This window comes from Sciurus vulgaris (assembly GCF_902686455.1).
Source record: "Sciurus vulgaris genome assembly, chromosome: 8".
Taxonomy (NCBI): domain Eukaryota; kingdom Metazoa; phylum Chordata; class Mammalia; order Rodentia; family Sciuridae; genus Sciurus; species Sciurus vulgaris.
Genome location: NC_136468.1, coordinates 92,735,848 through 92,759,090, shown reverse-complemented (window position 1 = coordinate 92,759,090; position 23,243 = coordinate 92,735,848). Strand labels below are relative to the sequence as shown.

The window sequence follows — 23,243 nt, the reverse complement described above, 5'->3', positions numbered from 1 at the left end:
ATCTCATGCAGCCATTAAGACAATGAAATGAGATAATGCACAGGGAGGAAAATTAACTGTAACAATTGTGGAAAGGTTTTTATTCAATGTATAGCTCCTCTGCAGTTATTACATATTGTTAATGTCAATCTAAAATACTGTGCTTGTCCTGATTCACAACATCCATCAGGAGATGGAGGCTCCTGAAGTGGTGCAGACACATTTGCTCCCTTAGGCCGACAGTATCCATTCTTCAGTCTTATGTATGCTATTGATTTTCTTAGCAGATTTTTCCACTTGAATTATCCAAAGGATTAAATTGGTTCCAGGTACTAAAAAGGCATTTGAAAGTCACAAAATTGCTTTTGTTTTGAAAAACATTGAGATGTTGAACATGAAAGGCTTTATTTATTTATTTTCAAATTCACACAGGTTTCTCTGTCAGTACTTGTGATGTCTTAGTTTCCTTTGCCAAATTCCAATCTGGAAGTATTTCACTGTGATTTAAGGCTTGCATAGTTTATTTTTGTGATGACATGGTTTTGTTACTGATTTAAGGTAATTTGCTATCTCAGTTGTTTTTTCAAATATTTTCTTCCCTTCTCCCCAATTTATGCATCTAATGGAAAAAAGAATACTTTTGCAATGACACCTGCTTTTACTGCTTAGTTTCATTAGGGATCAATATAGTATGAAGTGTAATTTTAGGTTTTGTAATAGCACAACAATTTATGTTCCTTTCTGGTGGTCTGACCTGTGAACAAATTTGACAAACCAGCAAAGCCCAACTGTCAGATGGCTTACCTCATTGTGCTCAAAAAAGAATGGCATTATTTTATAAATTTTGCTTGAATTTAGATAATAAATTACCCAAATCACAACCATCCAGTCCTCTGAAGTAACAATCTTAAGTGATGTCAACTGATATTCTTTCTAAATTAATAAAATGTAACAGGAACTAAATGTCTAAAGAACACGTTGTTATTTTTGAATAAAGTGATGTCACATGGGCCATTCATGAAATTAATTTAAGCCTCCTTGCAAGTACATTTTTAAAGGGAAGTTTTAAATTTCATTCAAATTCTGCAAACCCTCAAGGATTAAGTATGCTGGGTACTCCTAAAGTGCAATGAGCCCACTCCCTGTGTGCAGCCTAAGAGGGAGTGTGCTTGATTCTTCTTCTCCCTTTATCCCATGTGTTAGTCAGCTTTCTATCACTGTAAAAAATACCTGAGATAATCAATTTATAAAGAGGAAAGGTTTATTTTGGTTCCAAGTTTTGGAGGTTCAAGTCCATGGTTGATTGGCTACATTGCTTTTGGACAAGACAGCATGTCCTGGTGGGAGTGCATGGTGGAGCAAAGCTGCTCACTTCATAACTGGGAAGTGAAACAGGAAGAAAAGAAGGTAGGTCCCCCGGTCTCCTCCAGAGGCAAGCCCCTCATAACCTGAAGACCTCCCAGTAGGCTCCACCCCTTAAGGGTTCCACCACTTCCCAAAATGCCATTGGCTAGGGACCAAGCCTTCAATACTTTGGGGGACATTCCATATTCAAACTATAGCATTCTAAAACATCAATAGTGAGTTTCCACAAGCCTTACCAAAATGTCACTGTGTATTCTGTGGTCAATTTAATTTGGTTTCTTTGCACCTGTGTATGCAGGTGGGCAGAGAGGAACAGCTGTTTAGAACAGAGTTCTAACTTCAGATTTAGTCTCAGTGTCCTGATTGTGTTTCATGTTCACGTTCAGGCGACTTCTGGATACAGAGGATGAGCTCAGTGACATTCAGTCAGATGCTGTGCCTTCTGAAGTCCGAGACTGGCTGGCCTCCACCTTCACACGACAGATGGGGATGATGCTCAGGAGAAGTGAGGAGAAGCCCAGGTTCAAGAGCATCGTCCATGCAGTGCAGGCTGGGATATTTGTGGAGAGGTAAAGATGTCACTCATTATCATTCAATGACCAAAGCAGCAAGAGGAACACCAGCTTCTGATAACCAAAATCTTCTCCTTAATGTAGTTTTGACATCTTTACAAATTCAGAAAATTCTGGGTGGAAGCAGATAGTCTTCCATGAGAAATGGCAAAAACATTTATTTGAATTTCTGCAGCATCATTAGCACAAACTTTTTCTTTTGCTCAAAATTCTTTTTGGTAACCAGGAAAAAAATTAGTTTGAATTCAATCTCTAATGTTTAAAGAAAGAAATCATCTAACCCATCATCTTTTTGATGAGATGATGGATTGGTGAATGTGTCTACCTCTGGGCTTTGAAGTTGCTGACCCAGGGAGGAAAGTTCATTTATAAGTTGTGAGTTCCCCATGACACTGCAGTTCTGTCATCACTTTGAAATTGAATTGTTCCCCTACTCTAGATATATTTTTTCCTACAATCCCTATCGGGCAATTATACATTTTAGAAAGGCCATGGTGAGTTCAAAGTTTGCCTAGGATATTTTTCTTGCTTTTGGATAGTTCTAAAGAACAAGCTTTCCTAAATGAACTGCCCAGGGGGTTCATCATTCAGGTTCAAGTACTGCACTGCCTACCATCTTTGACATGCTATATTTTGGCAGAACAGGTAACCCAGTTTAATAATTTGGTTTCCAATGAGGCACATAGACTTAATTTTTTGTTTGTTTCTGGGGTTCACATGTTTGGGGTTGCTTGAATATCTTTTAAATTTAACACTTAAGCCACTTGAGTGACTTTGCAAAATATCACAAAAGAAATTTTAGGTTCCTGGGGTCACCAGTCAACCTGACTTCTCATTATTTGTCAATAATTTTAATAAGTCTGTGGGCTTCTAATCATTTTTTGTAAGACATCACATTGCATTTTTCCTCTCTGATTTTACCAGGATGTATAGACGGACATCAAACATGGTTGGACTGAGCTATCCTCCAGCTGTTATTGAAGCATTAAAGGTAAAACTGATGAAAAGCTTCAAACAATATAGATGTAGCTCATAAAAAGTACAGTCAAGTTTTGTGTTAGAAAATAGGGGTTTCCATTTAACGTTATTTTCCCAGTTTTTTCCTGACTTTAATCTTTCATTATCATTTTCTTATCTACTCTAACAGTGTCGATATATTTTCAGCTGGGTGTGGTGGTATACACCTGTAATCCCAGCAGCTTGGGAGGCTAAGGCAGGAGGATGGAGAGTTCAAAGCCAGCCTCAGCAATGGTGAGTTGCTAAGCAACTCAATCAGACCCTGTCTCTAAATAAAATACAAAATAGGGTTGGGGATGTGACTTAGTGGGCATGTGCCCCTGAGTTCAATCCTCAGTACCCCGCCCCCAAAATATATATATATATATTTTATATATATATATTATATATATATTTTATATATATATATATTATATATATATATATATTTTTTTTAATTTCAGCCCCTGTCTTCCTAATTTTTTTTAAATCAAACTGTGTGGGTTTTGTGTCTTTCTAGTCCCCTATGGTAGTTTAGTTTTATACAGTGATCTGAATTTATAAGATTCATCTAACTTTGGTCATAGGAGATGCTATGTCAAAAGTATTCAACATCAGGATGCTCTTAGATGATTGTAATTGTAACATTACCTGATTACCTACTCTAAATCCACTTTATAAATGAAGAAACTAAAACTCAGCAAGATTTTTGAAAAGAACATAGAGACAAAGCTAAGGTTTGATAGCAGAGTTTCTACCACTTGATAATGTCTCAGTAATGTTTTACAGCATGAATGTATGTCCCCAGAGTTTGTGTCTTCCCCACCCTCCATATATCCTACAGTTTCCTCAAGACTCATACTGAGCCAAGTGCTCCACGGAAAGTCACTCAAATGTTTGTGCTAAATCCTACGGAGTTAGTTACTACCAATCAGACAAGCTTTTTTTTTTTTTTTTTTTGTACTGGCAAGTCTTTAAAATCATGTAGAATATCTCTAAGAACCTTCAAGCAGATGTGTTCATCTAAGTAGGTGTACAGAACCCAGTTTAGCTCTAGATTCAGGGTTGGGCTGTGTAAAGGCCCAGAATCACTGGGCTGCTTGACACCATAGGATGTCTACACGTGGGACTGGTCCATTTGCTTGGGGACACTGTAGAATTCTGACTTCTGCAAAAACTGTTGTCTTTCTCTGAAACCTGAAAAGGTATGACTGGCTGATAGTGTAACTTACCTAGTAATAGAATTGGAGGTGGGAGTTCTTAATTAATTTAATGTCAGGAAAGAGCCCTGAGGACTGTCGCAATTATGTATTCATAGTACTTCCTCTTGTCTCAGACACATTCACTAGCTCAATTTATGAGACCATATATAGGCAGATTTTCATTTCCCCTTTCTGTGTCTCTACGTGTTTTGTCTCTTCTTAGTTCATCTTAAGAGCAGGAAGTCTACAGCAAGGAGCCATATGTTTTCTCTCATTTCTCTCTAACTACCATGCTAATGCCCAATACATCAATGTAATGTACAGTGATATTTCCCATTTAATCAGTGAAATCACTTCATGAGATCTGATGTTTCATAACACCCACTATGAAATTACATTGATTTTCATAATTGAACCTGAAATGCTCAGTGAAAGTCTTGGGAACATTAAAAGCATATTTTAATTTTTACTTTCTTCCTTTATCATGAACACAAACACAGGTGGGTATACTGATACTGAGATATCTATGAGAATATTTCTTCCAAATTGAAGCTTCTTTTCTATACAGAATAACTGGAGGAAAAAAAATACATGGAACAACCTGTGATGTGCACAAATTGTTATTTTATACTTAGGGAAAAGAAATTCTCAGATGCACATATGTTGTCTTTCTGTGGGGAAGGGAACTTAGATTATTCAAACTAGGAGTGAGTACTAATTCTAAATTGCTACCCTTCTCCACATGGATTGCCAATGTGTGCAGTAAGGTTAAAGCTGCTATTTCTCTTAACCCTGTCCCTTGTTGTCTGGGGAAGTTCCAAACCTTTTTACAGTGTCATATTTTTCCAGTTTCCCAGAATTCTGTTTTATTTGCAGTGGATTAGAGATGAGTTGGTGAGATAGATTTTCTTTTTTGTATAGTACCTGTTGAAAAAAGAGGTCATTTCTACCTCACTGCTAGGCATTTATATAGAATTACTACTCTTTTCTTCTATTGCAGAAAAATTTCCCTAAAGACTGAGAGAATAGAGTTCACTAAAATAACCATTATGCTACTTTCATGTTAACTTTTGCGGTTAATGTAAACATGGCTCAAAATGACAATTAAGGAAGAGAAGAATTAGCCACCACCCAGCTCTAAATTTGAAATAGGTTACATTTTGTTCTTTTAATTTTTTCCCATTCAATATGTATTCACTTCTAATTTGAGGTATTTTATCTCCAGTCTTCTGGAGTGGGGTTACTGGAAAATACTGAAGTATACTCTTCTTTAGAAGGTAGCTGTCTGTGGCTCAGGAAGCAACACCTTGGATAAGCTCCAGGTTTAAAGTGGGAGGAAGTGAGGAGGATGAGGCTTCCTTTAGGCTGTGTGAACAGGAAGTTTGTGCAGTTTCTCCATGGAAATTGTCCTTAGGCAAAATTTGGTAAAAGAGGGAGAATGGTTTGAGGCAGTTCATAGATTACTTGTTAAAATGCCAATTCCAGGCCCAAGATTCTTCAGTATTGTGTCCCCACTACCCTGAATCAGCATTTTCAGTAAGCCCCCTAAATGGTTAGTGAATCACAATTAAGATTTCCACAATTGTAGGTAAATGGATGCAGTTGGAGAATATCATGCTAAGTGAGATAAGCCAATCCCCAAAAACCAAAGACTGAGTGATCTCTCTGATAAGTGGATAATGATACATAATGGGAGGTGGGAAGGAGGCAAGAATGGAGGAAGGATGGATTGTATAGGAGAAAAAGAGAGGTGGGGAGAGAGTGGGGGTAAGGAAAAATAACGGAATGAGACAAACATCATTACCCTATGTACATATATGATTACACAAGTGGTGCAACTCTACTTTGTGTTCAACCAGAGAAACAACAGTTGTACCCCATTTCTGTACAATGAATCAAAATAAATTAAAAAAAGGATTTCCGCAAAACAAGGGCCAAGAGATCTTCCACCTCACATGCAGTAAATATGTTCCTCATCTTCCTGTTTTTCAGTGCTGATATCCAGATAAATATTGGCTTTTTACTGTGATAACCTCTATTTCCAGTGATAGAGAGGTTTTTTAAAAAAATTCATCCTGGAGACTAGGATTAAAAATTGTCAGACATGGCAAAGTGTTTTCCAACCCACTGAGTTTTCAGTGACCTTTTCCTTTGGACTAGGGATCAAACAATGGCTGTGACTCATGGAAACACCAATTTCAGTAACCAGGGCAAATCTTTAGGTCTTGAGTAAATCTTTAACAGACTTGCTGCGTATGGCCTGGGTCCTTGCTGGGTATTTAGGGGATGAGACCCAGGTCACAGCACAGACTCACTGAGTTTACAGTGTCATCTGTCAGCGGTGAGATCTCCAGGGCTTATTACCTGGTTCTGCTGCTGCACAGCCCATAGACAATGTCCCAATCTCTCTGAGGCTGCCATCTGTAATTCTGAGGAAAGTGACACCTTTTTCTAGAGTTGCGAGGATTTGTGAACGTGTATAAACACTTTACATGGTGTCCAGCACAGAAAATGTGCTTGATACTTTTCACTCTTTAGTTTATAAATGGAAGGGTCATGAAGGTTGAAGCGAGGTCACCTCTAAGTGTGAATGGAAACAATTGAATTGAAATTCTTAAGGAACATTTTGTGTTTTCCTATGTACAAATGTTTTCCTGTGCCCCAGCTTTCAAGAGACAGACCTTGATGGCCTTGGATGAACCTGACAGGTGGAACCTTTAGAGAAGGACAGGATTGGGGAGCGTTGAGAGAGACCCAATGTCTGTTGCTTCAGCTATTGACTAGACACACCTTTGTTTACTATGTCTGCAAGTAACTGGTCGTGCTATGTCAAAGGCACATCAGATAATGTTTACATGTATTTTGGAGTGACTTTATGGACAAGTAAGAACTCATAGATGGTGTATCAAGTGTGTGTTCGATTTAGCTTTATTTTTACTCTTTTCAGTCAAGTGATGCACAGATTTGAAAACTAAAGCCCAGGATTAGTGACCCCAGAGAGGGTAGCATTTTTCTGTCCTGTGAAATGAAAGCTTTCTCCTTAGTTTCAGCTCAGAAGATTGAGGTGGCGTGCTAGTAGGTATACTTTATCATGTGTCTTTCTGAATATTTTTAATGAGTTTACATTGTCAACTGTCGACTAAGAGGAAGTCATTGGATGGTGTTGACAGAAGAGAAGCTTAAAGAAGAAGCAGCCCAGGGGCTCATGAGTTCAGCCGTGGTAGTTCAAGGGCTTGATCGGAAGAAGCTGAGCCTAGGCATCAGTGGATGTGTTTCTGTTTCTACCCCGCTGTGTCCTGAGCACTTACTTGTGATGAGTCTTAGGGAAATTAGGCAGGTATTGGTTTTTCATTTCTAAAATGTGACTAATGTCACCCACCACCTAGAGTTATTTTCAGGAAAATCACATACCTATCACTGAGCTGAATGCCTATCATGTAGTATGCATTCAATAAATGATGGCTTTTGTGGCTCAGTAATAAGATGACCTGATTTTTAAACAGTAAATTCTATGTAGGACCAACAGATTGAAGAAAAATTTGAAAGTTAGTGGAAGTTAGAGTCTTGGGCTATGAGGTCAACTGGCAAAGGCTACAGACAGACTCAAAAATGGGGAGATTGGTAGCTGCATAAGTGACTGCCGACTAATACAGTCTTCCTTCCTACCCTGTCCTGTAGGATGTGGACAAGTGGTCCTTTGATGTCTTTTCCCTCAATGATGCCAGCGGGGATCATGCACTGAAATTCATTTTCTATGAATTACTTACACGCTATGATCTGATCAGCCGTTTTAAGGTCAGTACTTCATTAAAAAGATAAATAAACTGTACATGTTTGTCCATCCTCATATGACTTTTGGATTTAAGCCCAAGAGAATACTTTAAAACAGACCAAAACTGCTCTCCATGACTCAGAGTGCATCATCAGGACAAAGCTGCAGTGTGTTCCTCTTGGAGGGTACTTTTTATTAACACCCAGGCTGGTTGGGTCTCATTGGCAGGGAGAGGCTGGAGAAGCCTGCTCAGATCCCTGTCTTCCTAGAAAAACAACTCAAAACCTACAATAGCCAAGGTCCCCTGTGGGGGCTGCCCATGGCTCACATTTCAGCATGACCTCATGTATGATCGACCACGCTGTCAGAGAGGTGGTAATGGAGACAGAGTGAGCCTTTGCTGCTTCTATAAACTTTTTTCCCACCCTTTGGCTCATTCAGACAAACACTCTCACATATCATTAGTGACAGAACTTTGGTATTTCCCAGCCACTCATGCTTCAGATTATTTTTTCATGTTAAATAAAGAACGTGACTTGCCTCCAGTGCTCTGCTCCCCGCTCAGCCATCTCATACCACAAGCTCTTGAGGTCAGGGGAGGTCCTCAAGGGAACCTGTGTATTCATCTGCTGACATCTATCTGATAGAGCTCTTTAGACTTCTTGCATCAAATGGATGAGACCCTGGAAATGCAAGTCCTTTTCTGTACGACATTGATTTCTCTGGACAGCATGGTCTTTATCACCTCCTAAGGACTGCATATTGAAGGATATGTTTCCTATTTTTTTTTTTTTGCATGACTGTAAATACTTGATGGCAGTGGCTCTTTAGTCCTTCATTTGTTCTGAAACCTGCATGAAGATCTAGTGGAAGCTGGACACCATTTCCTTGGAACAAATCTCCTGGGTACATACGTACACCTTTACTTAGTGTTTCACTGGTTCACAAGTCTCCAAAGAACAACCCAGCAACCCCATTTTTAAAAGCAATAATGAGTTCATCTCTGACTTCTTAAAGGCTGTATTTAATTTTTAAAAAATCTACAAATGGCAAACATGGAAGAATGTGTCAAGGAAGAACAGGTTATGGAACCTCAGATGCATTTTCCTTAAGGTTTCTTACAGATGTGATTGTTCATCCCCAGTTCTCCTTTTTCTTTGTCCCTGCACTGAGAAATTTACCCTGAACCATGGCATTGATCCAGAAAACTAACACAGTGAATATTTCCAGGGTCCCTTTATTTAGTACATACATTTTGCAATTCTTCATTTTCTGCCACATTGAAAAGGAAGCTATGTCTATTATATATATTTGAGATGGAAAAATCAGTTAAGCCAGTTGAAAATATCCTGAGTTACTGGTAGTTTCAAGCAAAGACTCAAGTCTTTTATGTCTTGAGAAACAAATAAATGCATACCATGTAGCATATCCAATTTACCTGTGGGAAAACATAAACTACATAGAAACCTTTAGTTATCAAGTTATTGCAAAACAGACATGGGCTGCTGCCAGTATTGAAGAAATATCAACTTCTTGAAAACGAGGTTATTTAGAAGCATTTTTCACTTGCCTTGGATACATGGAAAAAAACAAAACACAAAAACCAAAAAACAAAACTCAAATCACAATGCGATAGTCTGTTATATATGACAAGAACAGTCTATGTTCTTAAGTTGGTAATTTGTTACTGGTGACTTGCAATTTGGAAGGTCGTATTCCACTGATAGTATGTTACAAATTGTGAATGAGTCTACTAAATGGTACTAATTATTGGTATTATTCCTGTGACCCTCAACATTTCTTACAACATTGTTTGGGATCCTATGTAGCTCCTCTTCTCCCCTTGGGATTGGAGAGGGATGGTATTTAAGGACAGATGAGGACAAGGAAATTCAGAAAATTAGCATAGTTGCTGATAACATAGTTTTCCTCATTGCATCAAAAATCATCGCTTTTCATGTAAGTAAAACGAAATGTCTTTGAGATGATTTTGCATCCTTCCCCAGAGTCCCTGAACTGAGGAGCAAAGAACAAGTTTCAAAGCCTGACTGTTCTTCAACCTGGGACTTTGTTAGATTTCTAAATCATCTGATAATTTCTCCATTGATTTGGATTAACTATGAAAAGTTGTGATTTCATCATGTGATGTGTCATGCATTCAGAAAGAAGTAGTCAAGGTGCCTTAGACTTTTGCTTCCTCGCTTAAAGCAATGCAATCACTAATTAAGCTTGTGGCTCTCTTTCAGATCCCCATTTCTGCACTAGTTTCATTCGTGGAGGCCCTGGAAGTGGGATACAGCAAGCATAAAAATCCTTACCACAATTTAATGCATGCTGCTGATGTCACCCAGACTGTACATTACCTCCTCTACAAAACAGGAGTGGCAGTAAGTAAAGCCAGGAACACTTAGATTACACAAAAAGCATGATGTTGGTTTTCATGTTGGAGGAAGTTCTGAATCTGATGAGGTTGAATGTACAAGGAGTCCACTATTCTGTCTAACCACTGTGGGAAGTCCCTGAACTGTCTAACCACTGTGGGAAGTCCTGGGTTCCCCTGTTGCCTCTGAAACTTTCTCCATCCTGGACATGATGAAATAAAAATATCTGGCTGTGACTAGCATTTTCATCAGGCTATGAACAATTAAAATATAACATCCAGAACAAAATATGTATTTCCAGATGTAGAGGGTGGTACTCTTGACCTCTTGGTATGGTTCAGATCTAGGATATACATCCACATTGAGTAGATTTGGCAACCATGTTTTACCAAGTTAGCATTTGGCTTAAATTCCTAGGTCTTTTTCACAGGACTATGATTATTTTCATCCTGTTTGTGTGCATTTGATTTTTTTGAACCCAAGGGTCAATCTTTACTTCTAATCATTAGAAAATTTTCTTGCTTATTATGGCCCAGCCTTTCAGCTCTTTAAATGTTTCTGTATCTCTCCTTCCTAATCCACTGTATTAACTGAGCTACTCAGCTTGGTTTTCTGTGCCTTTGTCTTCTTAAACCTAGATGTAAGCCATTCATTTTAAAAGGCGTAACTGTTAGTGACCAGAATGGACCTTTTTCTTTTCCTTCAGAATTGGAGTCAAAATGGACATTCTTAAGTTATAGTTATCAATTAGCCCATAAACCCAGAGCACATTTGTTATCTTTTCTGGTAAGGCATGTTTTTATTTTTTTTTATTTTTATTTTTTATTGTAAACAAATGGGATACATGTTGTTTCTGTTTGTACATGGAGTCAAGGCATACCATTTGTGTAATCATAAATTTACATAGGGTAATGTTGTTTGATTCATTCTGTTATTTTTTTTCCTTCCCCCCATCCCTCCTACCCCTCTTTTCCCTCTATGCAGTCCTTCCTTTCTCCATTCTTGCCACCCTCCTTAACCCTAACCCTAAACCTAACCCTAACCCTAATGCTAACCCCTCCCACCCCCCATTATATGTCCTCATCTGCTTATCAGCGAGATCATTTGTCCTTTAGTTTTTTGAGATTGGCTTATCTCACTTAGTATGATAATCTCCAATTTCATCCACAATCAACAATTTAGACTTAATGGACATATATAGAATATACCATCCAACAAAGAACGAATACACTTTCTTCTCAGCAGCACATGGATCCTTCTCTAAAATAGACCATGTTTTATGCCACAAAGCTACTGTTAGCAAATACAAGAAGATAGAGATACTACCTTGTACTCTATCAGATCATAATGGATTGAAATTAGAAATAAATGACAGAATAAAAAACAGAAACTTCTCCAATACCTGGAGATTAAATAATACACTATTATATGATGAATGTATAACAGAAGACATCAGGAGGGAAATAAAAAATTCTTAGAAGTAAATGAGAACAAAGACACATCGTATCAAAATCTCTGGGACACTGTGAAAGCAGTTCTTAGAGGAAGATTTATTTAATGGGGCGCATTCAACAAAAGAAGTAGAAATCAACAAATAAACGACTTAACGCTACAGCTCAAAGCCCTAGAAAAAGAAGAGCAGACCAACACCAAAAGTAGTAGAAGACAGGAAATAGTTAAAATCAGAGCTGAAATCAACGAAATTGGTAAGGCATGTTGAAAGACTTGGTTTAATATCTCACTGAATTAAAAATGGAAACTGGTGGGAGGAGTGTTCACTGTGGAGCTAGATATAGTGGATGTAAACCTCTGATTAATTACTTATTAGATTTGTGCCCTGTGATAAATTACATGAATCTCTGAGCCAATATTTTCTCATTTTTCTAAAGTGGTGAAAAATATTCCACCTTGTAGAAATGCTTTGACAGTTAGGAATAAAGTATCAAAAATATGAAGCCCCCTATCTACCTCACAAAGGAAGCTCAATAATTAGGAATTGTTATTATTTAAACATTGCAGGATTTCCCCAAAACCTATTAGTTTTTTTTTTAACTTCTTGTTGTGAAACCGATTTCTTAAAAATCTTATGTAAAGGTTCTATTTTTTTAAGTTACAAAAACACTACAGAGAGAACTTGTTTATTTGATAAAGGATTTCTATCAGAAACTTACAAGTGTCACACTTGGTGGTGGTTCCAGGAAAGCATGGTTCAATCAGAGGTGTCCACATTTGAATGTTACTGGGCATTTTTATGGACAACTCAGCTAATGCAATATGGGTATTTTAAAAAGTAAAGAAGTACTCTGTGGAAATATTGAGATCCTCTTGTTTCTTGTAGAAAATCAGCTACAAGTTATCTACAAGATGAAATTAAAAAAAACTCCAGTATGGTCTGAGTAAAAGAGCTACCTTATACATTGGAAATTAATAAGTATCATAGAAAAATATATATTCCCAAAAGTTTTCAAAAATCTGTAGTTACCTATAAAGAACTTCATAACTGATAAAAAGGAAACTACCAAGCTAAATTAAAGGGCATAAGAATAAGGTTTAAAAAAGTGGAGAATTACATAGTATTTTACATGTAAAACCATAGTATTCTATAGAATACCAAACTAAATTCATACCAATCAACCATACCAATCAAAATTCCTACAGAATTTAGCATAATAATGTGGATTTGAAATTCATGTAAAATAAGTATTTCATAACCTTAGAAAAGACAATTCAGAAAAGAATAATGTCAGGGGGGAGTTTTATTCTACTGATATTAAAATATCTACAAAGCTGTAGTAATAAAATGAATGGCATTTATGAAAAAGTAAACAAATCTATCAATAGGACTAATGAGAGTGGCACAAATACACTCAAATATTTATTGATCACTTATGTGCTAGGTACTTCTTTATAGGATGCTGCAGACTGTTTGTCTCCCCCCAAAATTTATATGTTGAAATCCAAACTCCAAAGTGGTGGTATTAGGAAATGGGGCTTTTGAGAAGTGATTAGGTCACGAGGGTGAAGCTGATGATGGGATTAGTGCCCTTACACAAAAAGACCCCAGAGAGCTCCCTTCTCTTTCTGCCATGTGAGGACACAGAAGGTGCCTTTTGTGATCTAGGAAATGGGATTTCACCAGACACCAGATCAGCCAGAACCTTGATCTTGGACTTTGCAGCCTCCATAGTGGTGAGAAATGAATTTCTGTTGTTTGTGGCATTCAGTTGCAGCAACTTGAATGGACTAAGACAGGCTGAGGATACACCAGTGCTCTTAAAGGACTTACATTCTAGTGGGAGTTTATAGATAGAATGGACCAATAAATACCCAATGAGAGAACACCACTAATACTCTGCAGAGAATTAAAATTGAGCACCACATAGGGAAAGCTGGGAGTTTGATTAGATAGTCACACTTTCCTGAATCTCTCCAGAGGTGATATTTAAGCTGAGGTAGTCGTGATTTTCAGCTGTAGCCATGCTGAGAGCTGGAGTAGAGTATGCCAGCAGAGTTAGTTCAGGGCTGGCACAAAGAAGCTGGTGAGAGAATAACCTGGCTGCATTCACAGAGCAGAAATAAGGTGAGCATGGTGGGGACAGCGTGTGAGGGTGACAGTGGAATGAGGTTGAAGGCAGATGCCAGATCAGGTCTGGCTTCATGGACCTGAGTAATGATTCTGGTTTTATTCTAAGTGCTGTGGGAAGCCACTAATGGGTTTTGGAAATGAGAGTGATGCAATCTGATAAAAAATAGGAAAGGATGACTGTGGAGAATGGATTCTAAGGCAGCCTGTTGGAAGAGTACTGCAGACAGCTAGTAAAGCGATGATAGTAGTTTGGACTAGAAAGTACTTTGCTGGGATGGAGAGAGAGAAAAACTTATCTCTTAAGTGGAGTTAAAATGTGATGACTAGAAATTAGAAATTAGAGTAATTGAGAGTAAAACTTAGATTTTTGGTTTGATGAACAGGGTTGAGAAGAGAACTTGGCAAAGCAGATCTGGGGTAGGGGAAGAATTAAGAGTATTGATTTGGACAATATAAAGATTAAGAATCCCTAGTGGATATCTGTGTTTGGTGAGGAGAAAACTAAAGGATTCTGGAGTTCTGGATGAGGTCAGGGATGACTTGTAGATTAGGCAGTCATGGTATGTTTTTACCAGACAGTGATATGGAACCCAAGGTTATGGGAAGAGAGAGTGTGGACAGAGAGGTAGAAGAGGCTCTGAAGTGGGTCCTGGAGCACTCTAGAGTTTAAAATGAAAGCAAAGGATTGGAACCAAAAATAATAACTAAAAATGAGCAACCAATGACATTGGGACAAATGGCAAGAGGATTCGGGGTCATGGAAGCCAAGCAAAAAAAGTGGAGTGTGCCATTGCTTTGGTCCTGGTAGCACATCATGGCGGGGTCATGACAGAGCAAAGTCATTCACCTCATGGCCAGGAACAAAGGAGAGGAAGAAGAAGGAAGGGACGTGGATGCCACCATCCCCTTCAAGGGCATGCCCTCAATGGCAGGAAGACTTTCCAGTAGGCCCTACCTCTTAAAGTTTCCACCACATGCCAGTAGCACCAAGCTGAGGACTAGGACTTCAACTCATGGGCCTTTGGGGACATTGAAGATCCAAAAATAGCATTCCATCCTGACACCCTGAAACCATGTCTATTTCACAATGCAAAAGAGTTGTCAGTGTATCTCCAAGAGTGCCTAAAGTCTTAACTATTCCAATGTTGCTCAAAAGTCCAATTCCAAGCTCTCCCCTAAGACTCAAGGCAAATTTAGCTACAAACCCCTCAAACTTAGCTGTAAGTCCCTCAAAAGCTCCAAAAGAGCAAGTTACCTACTTGCTCCTTTCCATGTACATAGATGCTTCCAAGATACCATGACACAGGGTAAACATTCTCATTCCCAAAGGGAGAAACAGCAAAGTAGCAAGGAGTAATCAGACCAAAACCCAGAAGGACAAACACTACATTTGACTGTTCCATATTTGGCATCCAGGGGTATGGCAGGATGTGGGTATCCCCATCCTACTGTTTTGCTAGTAGCAGCTCACATAGCCACTGGATTGGTCTGGCTTTTCATGCTCCCTGCAGCTTCCCTTCACAGGGTATTCATGATTCTGGCATCTCTAATGATCTGGGATCTCCATTGCATCTTCAATTTCACTCTCAGCTGCATACATTTCCCTAACTGTCATGGCTGCTGACAGGGATTCTGATGCTGCCACATCCTGTCTGGCCTCCCAGGCTTTCCTTTGAAATCTTAGTGTAAGCCTCTGTGACATCATAATTATTGCATTATGCATGCTGCAAAACCAGCGTCACACGAAGGACCCAAGGTCAGCTGCCAGTGTGAACTGTACCTAGACCTGCTTGAACCATGGCTGCAGTGGCTTCTGAGTCCCTTGTGCACTTATGTTGTCCTGAGAAAGCATGATGTCCTAAGACTGTCTTCTAAAGAGACTGTCCTGCAGAGTCTTTGAAACAATTTCATACTTTTACATCTTTGAACTTGCAGTGGGTGGGTTCTTGCCAAAACCTGAGAGGTCCTCCAGACGTATTACCTTTTGTCTTTGTACTAAGCCACTTACCTTCTTTTTAATGGTGCTAGCAACTGCACCAGCACCATTCCTGGCCAGAACTTTATGTGCATATACTTCCTCTTAGACCAAAGTAAACTGAAAGTTTTCCAAATTTTTCTGACCTGCTCCTCTTGCTCTGACTTTTCCTATAAATGTAGCTAAAAGCAGCAAGTAATACCCATGGACTTAAAATTTCCTTTTCTAGATAAATTAGTCCATCACCTTTAAACTCAGTCTCCCACAAATTTTCAGGGCATGGACAAAATGTCTTCAAATTCTTTCTTTTATAGTATGGTGGTCTCTAGTTCAATGTGCAGGAGAGTCCTCATTCACATCTACAACCTCATCAGTACAGTCTTTACTGTCTGCATTTTTACTAGTCTTTTGAGTCCCCACCAGAATCACCTGGTAAGCTACCCATTAATCTCCACATAACAGCATTCTGGGCATTCTCTAGTCTGCTTTGCAAACTTCTTGAGCAAATCCATTCCAAAGATTTCTCCACATCATCTTGGGGGTGGTCACAACAGTAACTCTATTCTTTATATTATGGTTTGAATTTGGAATGTCCACCAAAGGTTCATGTGTTGAATGCTTGGTCCCAGCTTGTGGTGCTATTTGGAGGTGGTGGAAACTTTAAGAGGTGGGACCTAGTTGAAAAAAGTAGGTCCCTGAGAAAGTGTGTGTACTTGAGGGTGAATCTTGTCTCTGTTCCCTTCTATTTTTCTCTCTTTGCTTTCCTGTTGTCATGAGATAAGGAGCTGTTTTTAACCATGCACTCCCCACCATGATATTCTGCATTGCCAAAGGCCCAAAGCAACAGAGCCAAATAACCATGGACTGACATTGCTAAAACTGTGGACCAAAATAAATCTTTCTTTCCATAAACTGATTTATCTCAGGCGTTTTGTCACAGTAATGAAAAACTGACTAACATATTTTGGTTCCAGTTTTATGTGTTAACTTTCTTTCACTATAACTAATACTTGTATTATGGGTTAAATGTGAGGTATCCCCCCAAAAGTTCACATGTGAGACAATGCAGGAAGGTTCAGAGGAGTATCTTCCCCTGATCGGGATTAACTGAGTGATAATTGAAGTAGTAGGGTATGGCTGGAGGAGGTGGGAATTGGGGCATGGCTTTTGGGTATATATTTGTATCTGGCAAGTGGAGAGACTGTCTCTCTGCTTCCTGATCATGATGTGAGCTGCTTCACTTTGCCTCATTCTTCTGCCATGATTTCAGTCTCACCTCAAGCCCCAAGGAATGGAGCCAGCTGTCTGTGGATTGAGACCTCTGAAACCATGAGCCCCTAAGTAAACATTTTCTCCTCCATAATTGTGCTGGTCAGGTCCTTTAGTCACAGCAGAGAAAAAGCTGACTAAAGCAACTTGAGATAAGTGAACTTATGAAGAAAGCCAAAGGGTTTATTTTGGTCTAGAGTTTTGGAGTTTTAGTACATGACTGATTGGTGCTCTCTGGACCTGTGGGAACACATCCTGGCAGGATCATGTGGTAGAGAAAAGCTGTTCACCTCATGGCTAAGAACAAAAGAGAGGAAGAGGAAGTGGCTAGGATCCTACTATGGCCTCCAGTGGCACACTTCCAGTGACCAGGAGACCTCTCACTAAACCTTACCTCTTAAAGTTTCCATCATATTCCAATAGTGCCAGAGTGGGACCTGTCTTTAATACTTGTGTCTCTGGGAGACATTTATGATCCAAACTGTAGCACAAATATAAAGAAACATGTACATATCAATCCTCTAGTTCTTCCAAGTGTGCCTGAGGAAGCCTCCTATAGCAAGATGCATTATATCCATGTCTGTAATAGTGAAAAATTATAAACTATATACTAATTAGTATGAAATTAATTAAAACTCTGGAATACCATAGCTACAAATAAAATAATGTATGTGACTCAAATTCAAGATGTATTAACTTATAAATGTTGCAGAAAAGTATGTTCCACTCCTTATCTGTTGTTAAACATAACACATCTATATGCACATGTGATCTATATGAGCACCTCTGAGGAAGTCCTCATCCTGAGATGGTGATTATCATATTTTCCCTGAAATGTCTAGTGATCTATGATTTTTTGAGAATGTTCAGAACTGAATATCCAGACTGATTTCAGAACACCTCTTTCAACTCTAGGGGGACGATATTACTATATAAGACACATGATCAGAAGTATCATTTATAGTAGTAAAACAATACCAAAAATTATTTAAGTTACAATGATTTTTCTTATTATCTTGAATATATAAAGATCTAGGGAAATGATCATAATATATAATTAACTGAAAAATAAGATAAAAAGTCTATATATACTGTGAGTATTTATATACATATAGACATACCTGCATCACCTCATGATGAGAACATCCCTAGAGGTAATTATTTTCCAGACTGATTTATTAGGTCAGGGAAATAAAGGAAAAGACAGGACATAAAAAATGCAGACCAAATAAATCTACCCACATTTAAAGAGCTATTCTGAAATTCAATCCAGCAACTTTCACTTACATTAGTTGTCCAGAACTGTGTCACATGACTACTGTAATGTAAAGAGAAGACTGGACACATTACCTTCCAAGCAAAAATCAGAGATATTCTTAGAAAGAGAGAAAATTGAGCAACCAGTAGTGATTTCCCTGCAAGTAGAAATATTCTTATTTTAAAAAAGAGGAAACTCTGATTCACAAAGATTAAGATTGTCTTGGTAACTGTTCTGGGCTGGATTATGTTTCCCATAAATTCACATATTAAAGTCCTAACCATGGTACCTCAGCATGTGACTGTGTTTGGACAGATGTCCTTTAAAGACGACATATGGTAAAATGAGGTCATGTCATGGACCCTTGTCTGATGTGGTAGGTGTCCTTCTAAGAGTGAACTGGGACATAGTCATGTGCATGCAAACAGAATGATGATGTTAGTATGCATATAGAAGGCAGCCACCTGCAAGGCAAGGACAGAGGCCCCAGAAGAAAGCAGCTCTGCTGGCATCTTCCTCTAGGACTTAGAGTCTCCAAAACTGGGAGAAAATAAATTTCTGTTGGCTAATCTATCCAGTCTTTGGTATTTTATTATGGCTGCCTTGGCAAACTAATACCGTAGCAGAGAAAGGATTTGGCATCCAGTCTGACCTCTTAGACCATGAATTTAAATATTTAGCCATAATTCTATAATATCCTTGGCCAAAAAGAGCCACTTTTATCATATAATCTTCAAGTACATTTACTTGAAGATACTGTGCAGATCAAAATAGAGTCAGAAATGTACTTTGAGTTCATCTATTCAACATACATTTTGTATGTATTGTGCACAGTATGCTCCAGGGATATAAAGGTGAATCACACATAGCTTCTTCAGTTCTCAAAAAAAACTCCCAAGCTTTTATTCTAATGCAAGTTGTCATTAACATAAATGTTATATCATAGCAGCCAGTGATCATGATGTACTGTGTACTATTCTTAAATGAGCTCATTCGCCATTTGCCACTGAATTTTCATAATCAATTCAGGCCATATTCAGAATAATTCTTAACTATAGAAACTACTTCCCACTCACTCTCTCTTGGCAATGCAGCTCAAAACAAACCTCTTTCATGATGAGCTTGCAGATGCAGCACTCTGATGAATGGAGAGTATATTGTTACTCCAACCTTCCGTTGCTAATGAAGAGGAGGAAATACTTTAAATAACATCAGTTTTATAAATTGAAAAACACACATGGAACTAAAATATTCCACTGATTAAGTGATGTCTGGGCTTCAGCATCAACAGTATTATGCATTGTAATCTGATTGTGTTACTTATTGGTGTTTAACAGAAGTGTCTAGAAGATGCGTTAATTCTTTCAGAATTATTTTGCTTACTTATAAGCAAAAATCCTTAAGCAAAATTAGATTGAAGAGTTGTTACTGATTGAATAGATACTAGTCAGACTCCAGGCTCTAGTCTGATTTTGATTTAGGCCAAAATATTCCAAACTCTAGAACTGTCCATGGTTGTTTCATGGCTTTGATCAGGCATGGGGCCATTAATACTCCCCCTGCCTGCTTTTTCAGAAAGGAGAAGAAGGTGTGTATCTTGTCCTTTTGATCATATATGATATCATCTTATTTAAAAAGAAAACACTAAGGATGTTAAATTGACATTTTGCCTGAATAGTGCTGAATAATTTGATTAGGGGTTATAAATGGATGAAATTTGGCCCTTGCAACCTTCGTCCTCTGGTGTCCCATTTGCTAACTGTTGCATTAGATGGTAAAAGAAAATTTGCAGAAGAAAATTTACAATTAAGTTTGCCAATCAAAAGTCCTTAGGTAGGGAGATTGTCCTGGATCCTCTATGTGGGCCCTTGGGCATCTCACAAGTTCATCAGAGTCAAAGAGACAATGCAGAAGAAGTCAGGGAGGTCTAAAGTATGAGAAGGACTTACACAAACATTGCTAACTTGAAGATATGATAACGGAGCAAGGAAAAGAAGAAGGAAATGAATTCCACCCATGCCCTGAATATTCCCAAAAGCATATCTGCCCCCAGACCCCCTCAGAAAGAAAGACCACCTTATCCACAACTGGATTTCAGCCTTATAAAACCCTGACCAGAAAACCAGCCATGCTGCTCTGATCTTCTGACTTACAGAACTGTGTGCCAATAAATGAGAAGTGATCTTAAGTTCATGGTGATTCTTAAGATAGCAATAAAAATTAATGTGGAGCGAAACAGTTAACTAAAAAAAAAAAAAAAAAAAAAAACAAAACTTTATCATTCACATTTCAACGTCAACAACTTACTGTTAATGTCTCCTCCCACAATGACACATTGTCCATGTCTTTTTCCTCCCAGTTTCTTCTGGACTGCTGCATCCATCTCTCCCCATCTGCCCCGTACACAGACACACAGACATACAGACACACACACACACACACACAGCTTGCCTTTCTGGGTTACAGCACAATCCCAATCTACCATTACCAGTTTTATAGACATGCCTGTCAATAAATCATCTGTGCCACTCATATTTTGTAGATAAGGAAACACTGATAGGATGTATGACTTATAATTTGACACAATTTGATAATTCTGGAATAAAATACCTATAGGACTTAAATTTCTGATTAGTTATACATTGACCTACAACCTTCTGAATTCTCAGATATTAATTTGTAAAAGGCAAAAAAAATCTGAACCATATTAAAATATGAAGTCCAATTTCTCTTAAAAGAGTTTCTCTCATACCCAGGGTGTTTTTAGCTACTCAAGCTCTGACGTGTTCAGATCATATTCAATTCTTTGTTTTCCTTGACTGCAACTTCTTTCTGACCCTCCCCAGATAGAAGAATTCAGGTAATTGCTAATTCATATGGTCTCTACCTCCATGCTGTCCCTATATCCTATAAGAACTTTCCAGTTCCCAAACAGTGCCTTTCTCTGCTCCTGCCAAATGCCCTTCCTGAAGTGGTGTGCTGGGTGCCTGTGAACTTCACTCTCCTGCATGTGGACTTCACTCTCCATTCCTTGCTCACTCTAGGCTCACCAGGCCCTAATCGACCCTAACTCCTACCCAAGTCAAGGGCTCATTTCCTTACTCAACATGAACAAGCTTCTTCTGAAAATGCCCACCTCCATTTCTTGCTCTGTCCAGACTTCAAGGCCCATCTTAAATGTCTCTTCTCTCGGAAACGGTGTCTCTCACCCTTCCCCTCACCTACCCCAGACACCATCTCTTCTTTCTTCCTATCCCCAAACCACCATAATTAATTCTAACCATACACAATAATAGTTGAAAAGCTCAGATATTAAAATGAGCTTTTTAGTTTATGATTTTGGCATTTTTTTTGTATGTTTGCATATCATGTACTGTTTTTGTTTATTAGAAATAAGTTATACCTAAGACAGGGTTTGGTTAGTATGTTTGGATAAGGAGGAAGTGTCACTGATATTTAGCATGTGGGAACTGTAATGACACAGTTTATTTAAAGGCTTTCTGCTGGCTGGACTAATGTTCCAAGACTTAGATTTGCTTAGATACTACAGTGTTTCCCATTTATAATAATTTTAAATTGTTAAATTAATATTGCAGGAGTTTAGAAAAAGAGATGTATGTGGGGGAGTGGGTAGAGGTATTCAGTAGTGGAGACAGGATATTGGGAAAGAAAGAAAAATCATTGCCAAGGTCCAAAAACCTATATGTGATATGTGTGAACAATATCAAGAAAAATGTACAATATAAAACTACATCTATATAACTTTATGAAAAATTGTGTGAATACATGAGCAATGACCCAAAGAGACTATGAATTAAAGATTCTAAGTGAGCATTCTGGAGACATGCTGTTTGACTCTTATCTGACCAACACAGATGACATCTTGGTCAGGTCCTGAGCCCCTATCAGCTTCAGTGTTCTCTTGTGTAAGCGGGCACCAACTGCACAGCACCTCCCTTTATGGTGTTGTGACAGGGACATGAGTTTCTACATAAAAAGCACCTAGAACTGGACCTAGCACTGAGGGACCCCCCCACCGGTGCCATGGGGAACTGATAAAGGGTTCTTTGCTGCCTGCAGAATAGGCTTTGTAGCTTCAGTTTTCTTGCTGATATTCCTTATCTTACCTGTCTCCTTGCCCCCTCATTTTGCTGATTTCCATCTCACTGATTTCTCTGGATGTCTTTCTGTTCCTTGTATCTCAGTCTGCATTTTTTTTTTTTTTTTTTTTTTTTTTGCACCAGGAATTGAACCCAGGGGCACGTAACCACTGAACCACATCCCCAGCCCTTTTTAATATTTCATTTAGAGACAGGGTCTTGTTGACTTGCTTAGGGCCTTGCTAAGTTGCTGAGACTGACTTTGAACTCATGATCCTCCTGCCTCAGCCTCCCTAGCTGTTGGGATTACAGGTATGTGCCACTCTGCCCAGCCTCAGTGTGTATATTTGAGGTATATTATGGAGGATGCCAAAAATGTTTCTTGAGATTTTATGCTAGTTTTTTTCTTTACATAGCTTTATTGAGGTAAAATGGAAGTACAATAAAATGCACATATTTGAAGTATGCAGTTTGATCAGTTTTGACATGTATGTTACCAATACAATCAATATTAAAAGTATTTCCATTACTTTTTTAAAATTTGAAATTATTTAGACCATTTGCTGCATGATTTATTACATTAGAAATCAATCACCTTAAGATAAATAGAACCCCATCCCCACATGTCAACTATTTCAAAATTAAATGGCACACTTAGAAATATCTCAGAGGTCAAGGAAGAAAGCACTAGAAACGTAAATAAAAAGTACTTTGAACTAAGTGATAACAAAAGTTTAAAATATCGGAATCTCTGGGATGAAACAATACTCAGGTGAACATTTATAACT

At 38.4% G+C, this 23,243-nt stretch overlaps 1 protein-coding gene across 8 annotated transcripts in view; it reads left to right on the top strand.

Annotated features, from left to right (window-relative positions):
• The window catches only part of PDE1C (phosphodiesterase 1C), a 538,202-nt gene that overhangs the window by 413,534 nt on the left and 101,425 nt on the right, over positions 1–23,243 (top strand). For all 8 annotated transcript variants that reach the window (XM_079152338.1, XM_079152341.1, XM_079152340.1 and 5 more), the window contains 4 exons: positions 1,731–1,913; positions 2,841–2,907; positions 7,793–7,909; positions 10,133–10,273. In XM_079152338.1, coding sequence (XP_079008464.1) covers positions 1,731–1,913; positions 2,841–2,907; positions 7,793–7,909; positions 10,133–10,273 — 508 coding nt within the window. The remainder of the gene's footprint in view (positions 1–1,730; positions 1,914–2,840; positions 2,908–7,792; positions 7,910–10,132; positions 10,274–23,243) is intronic.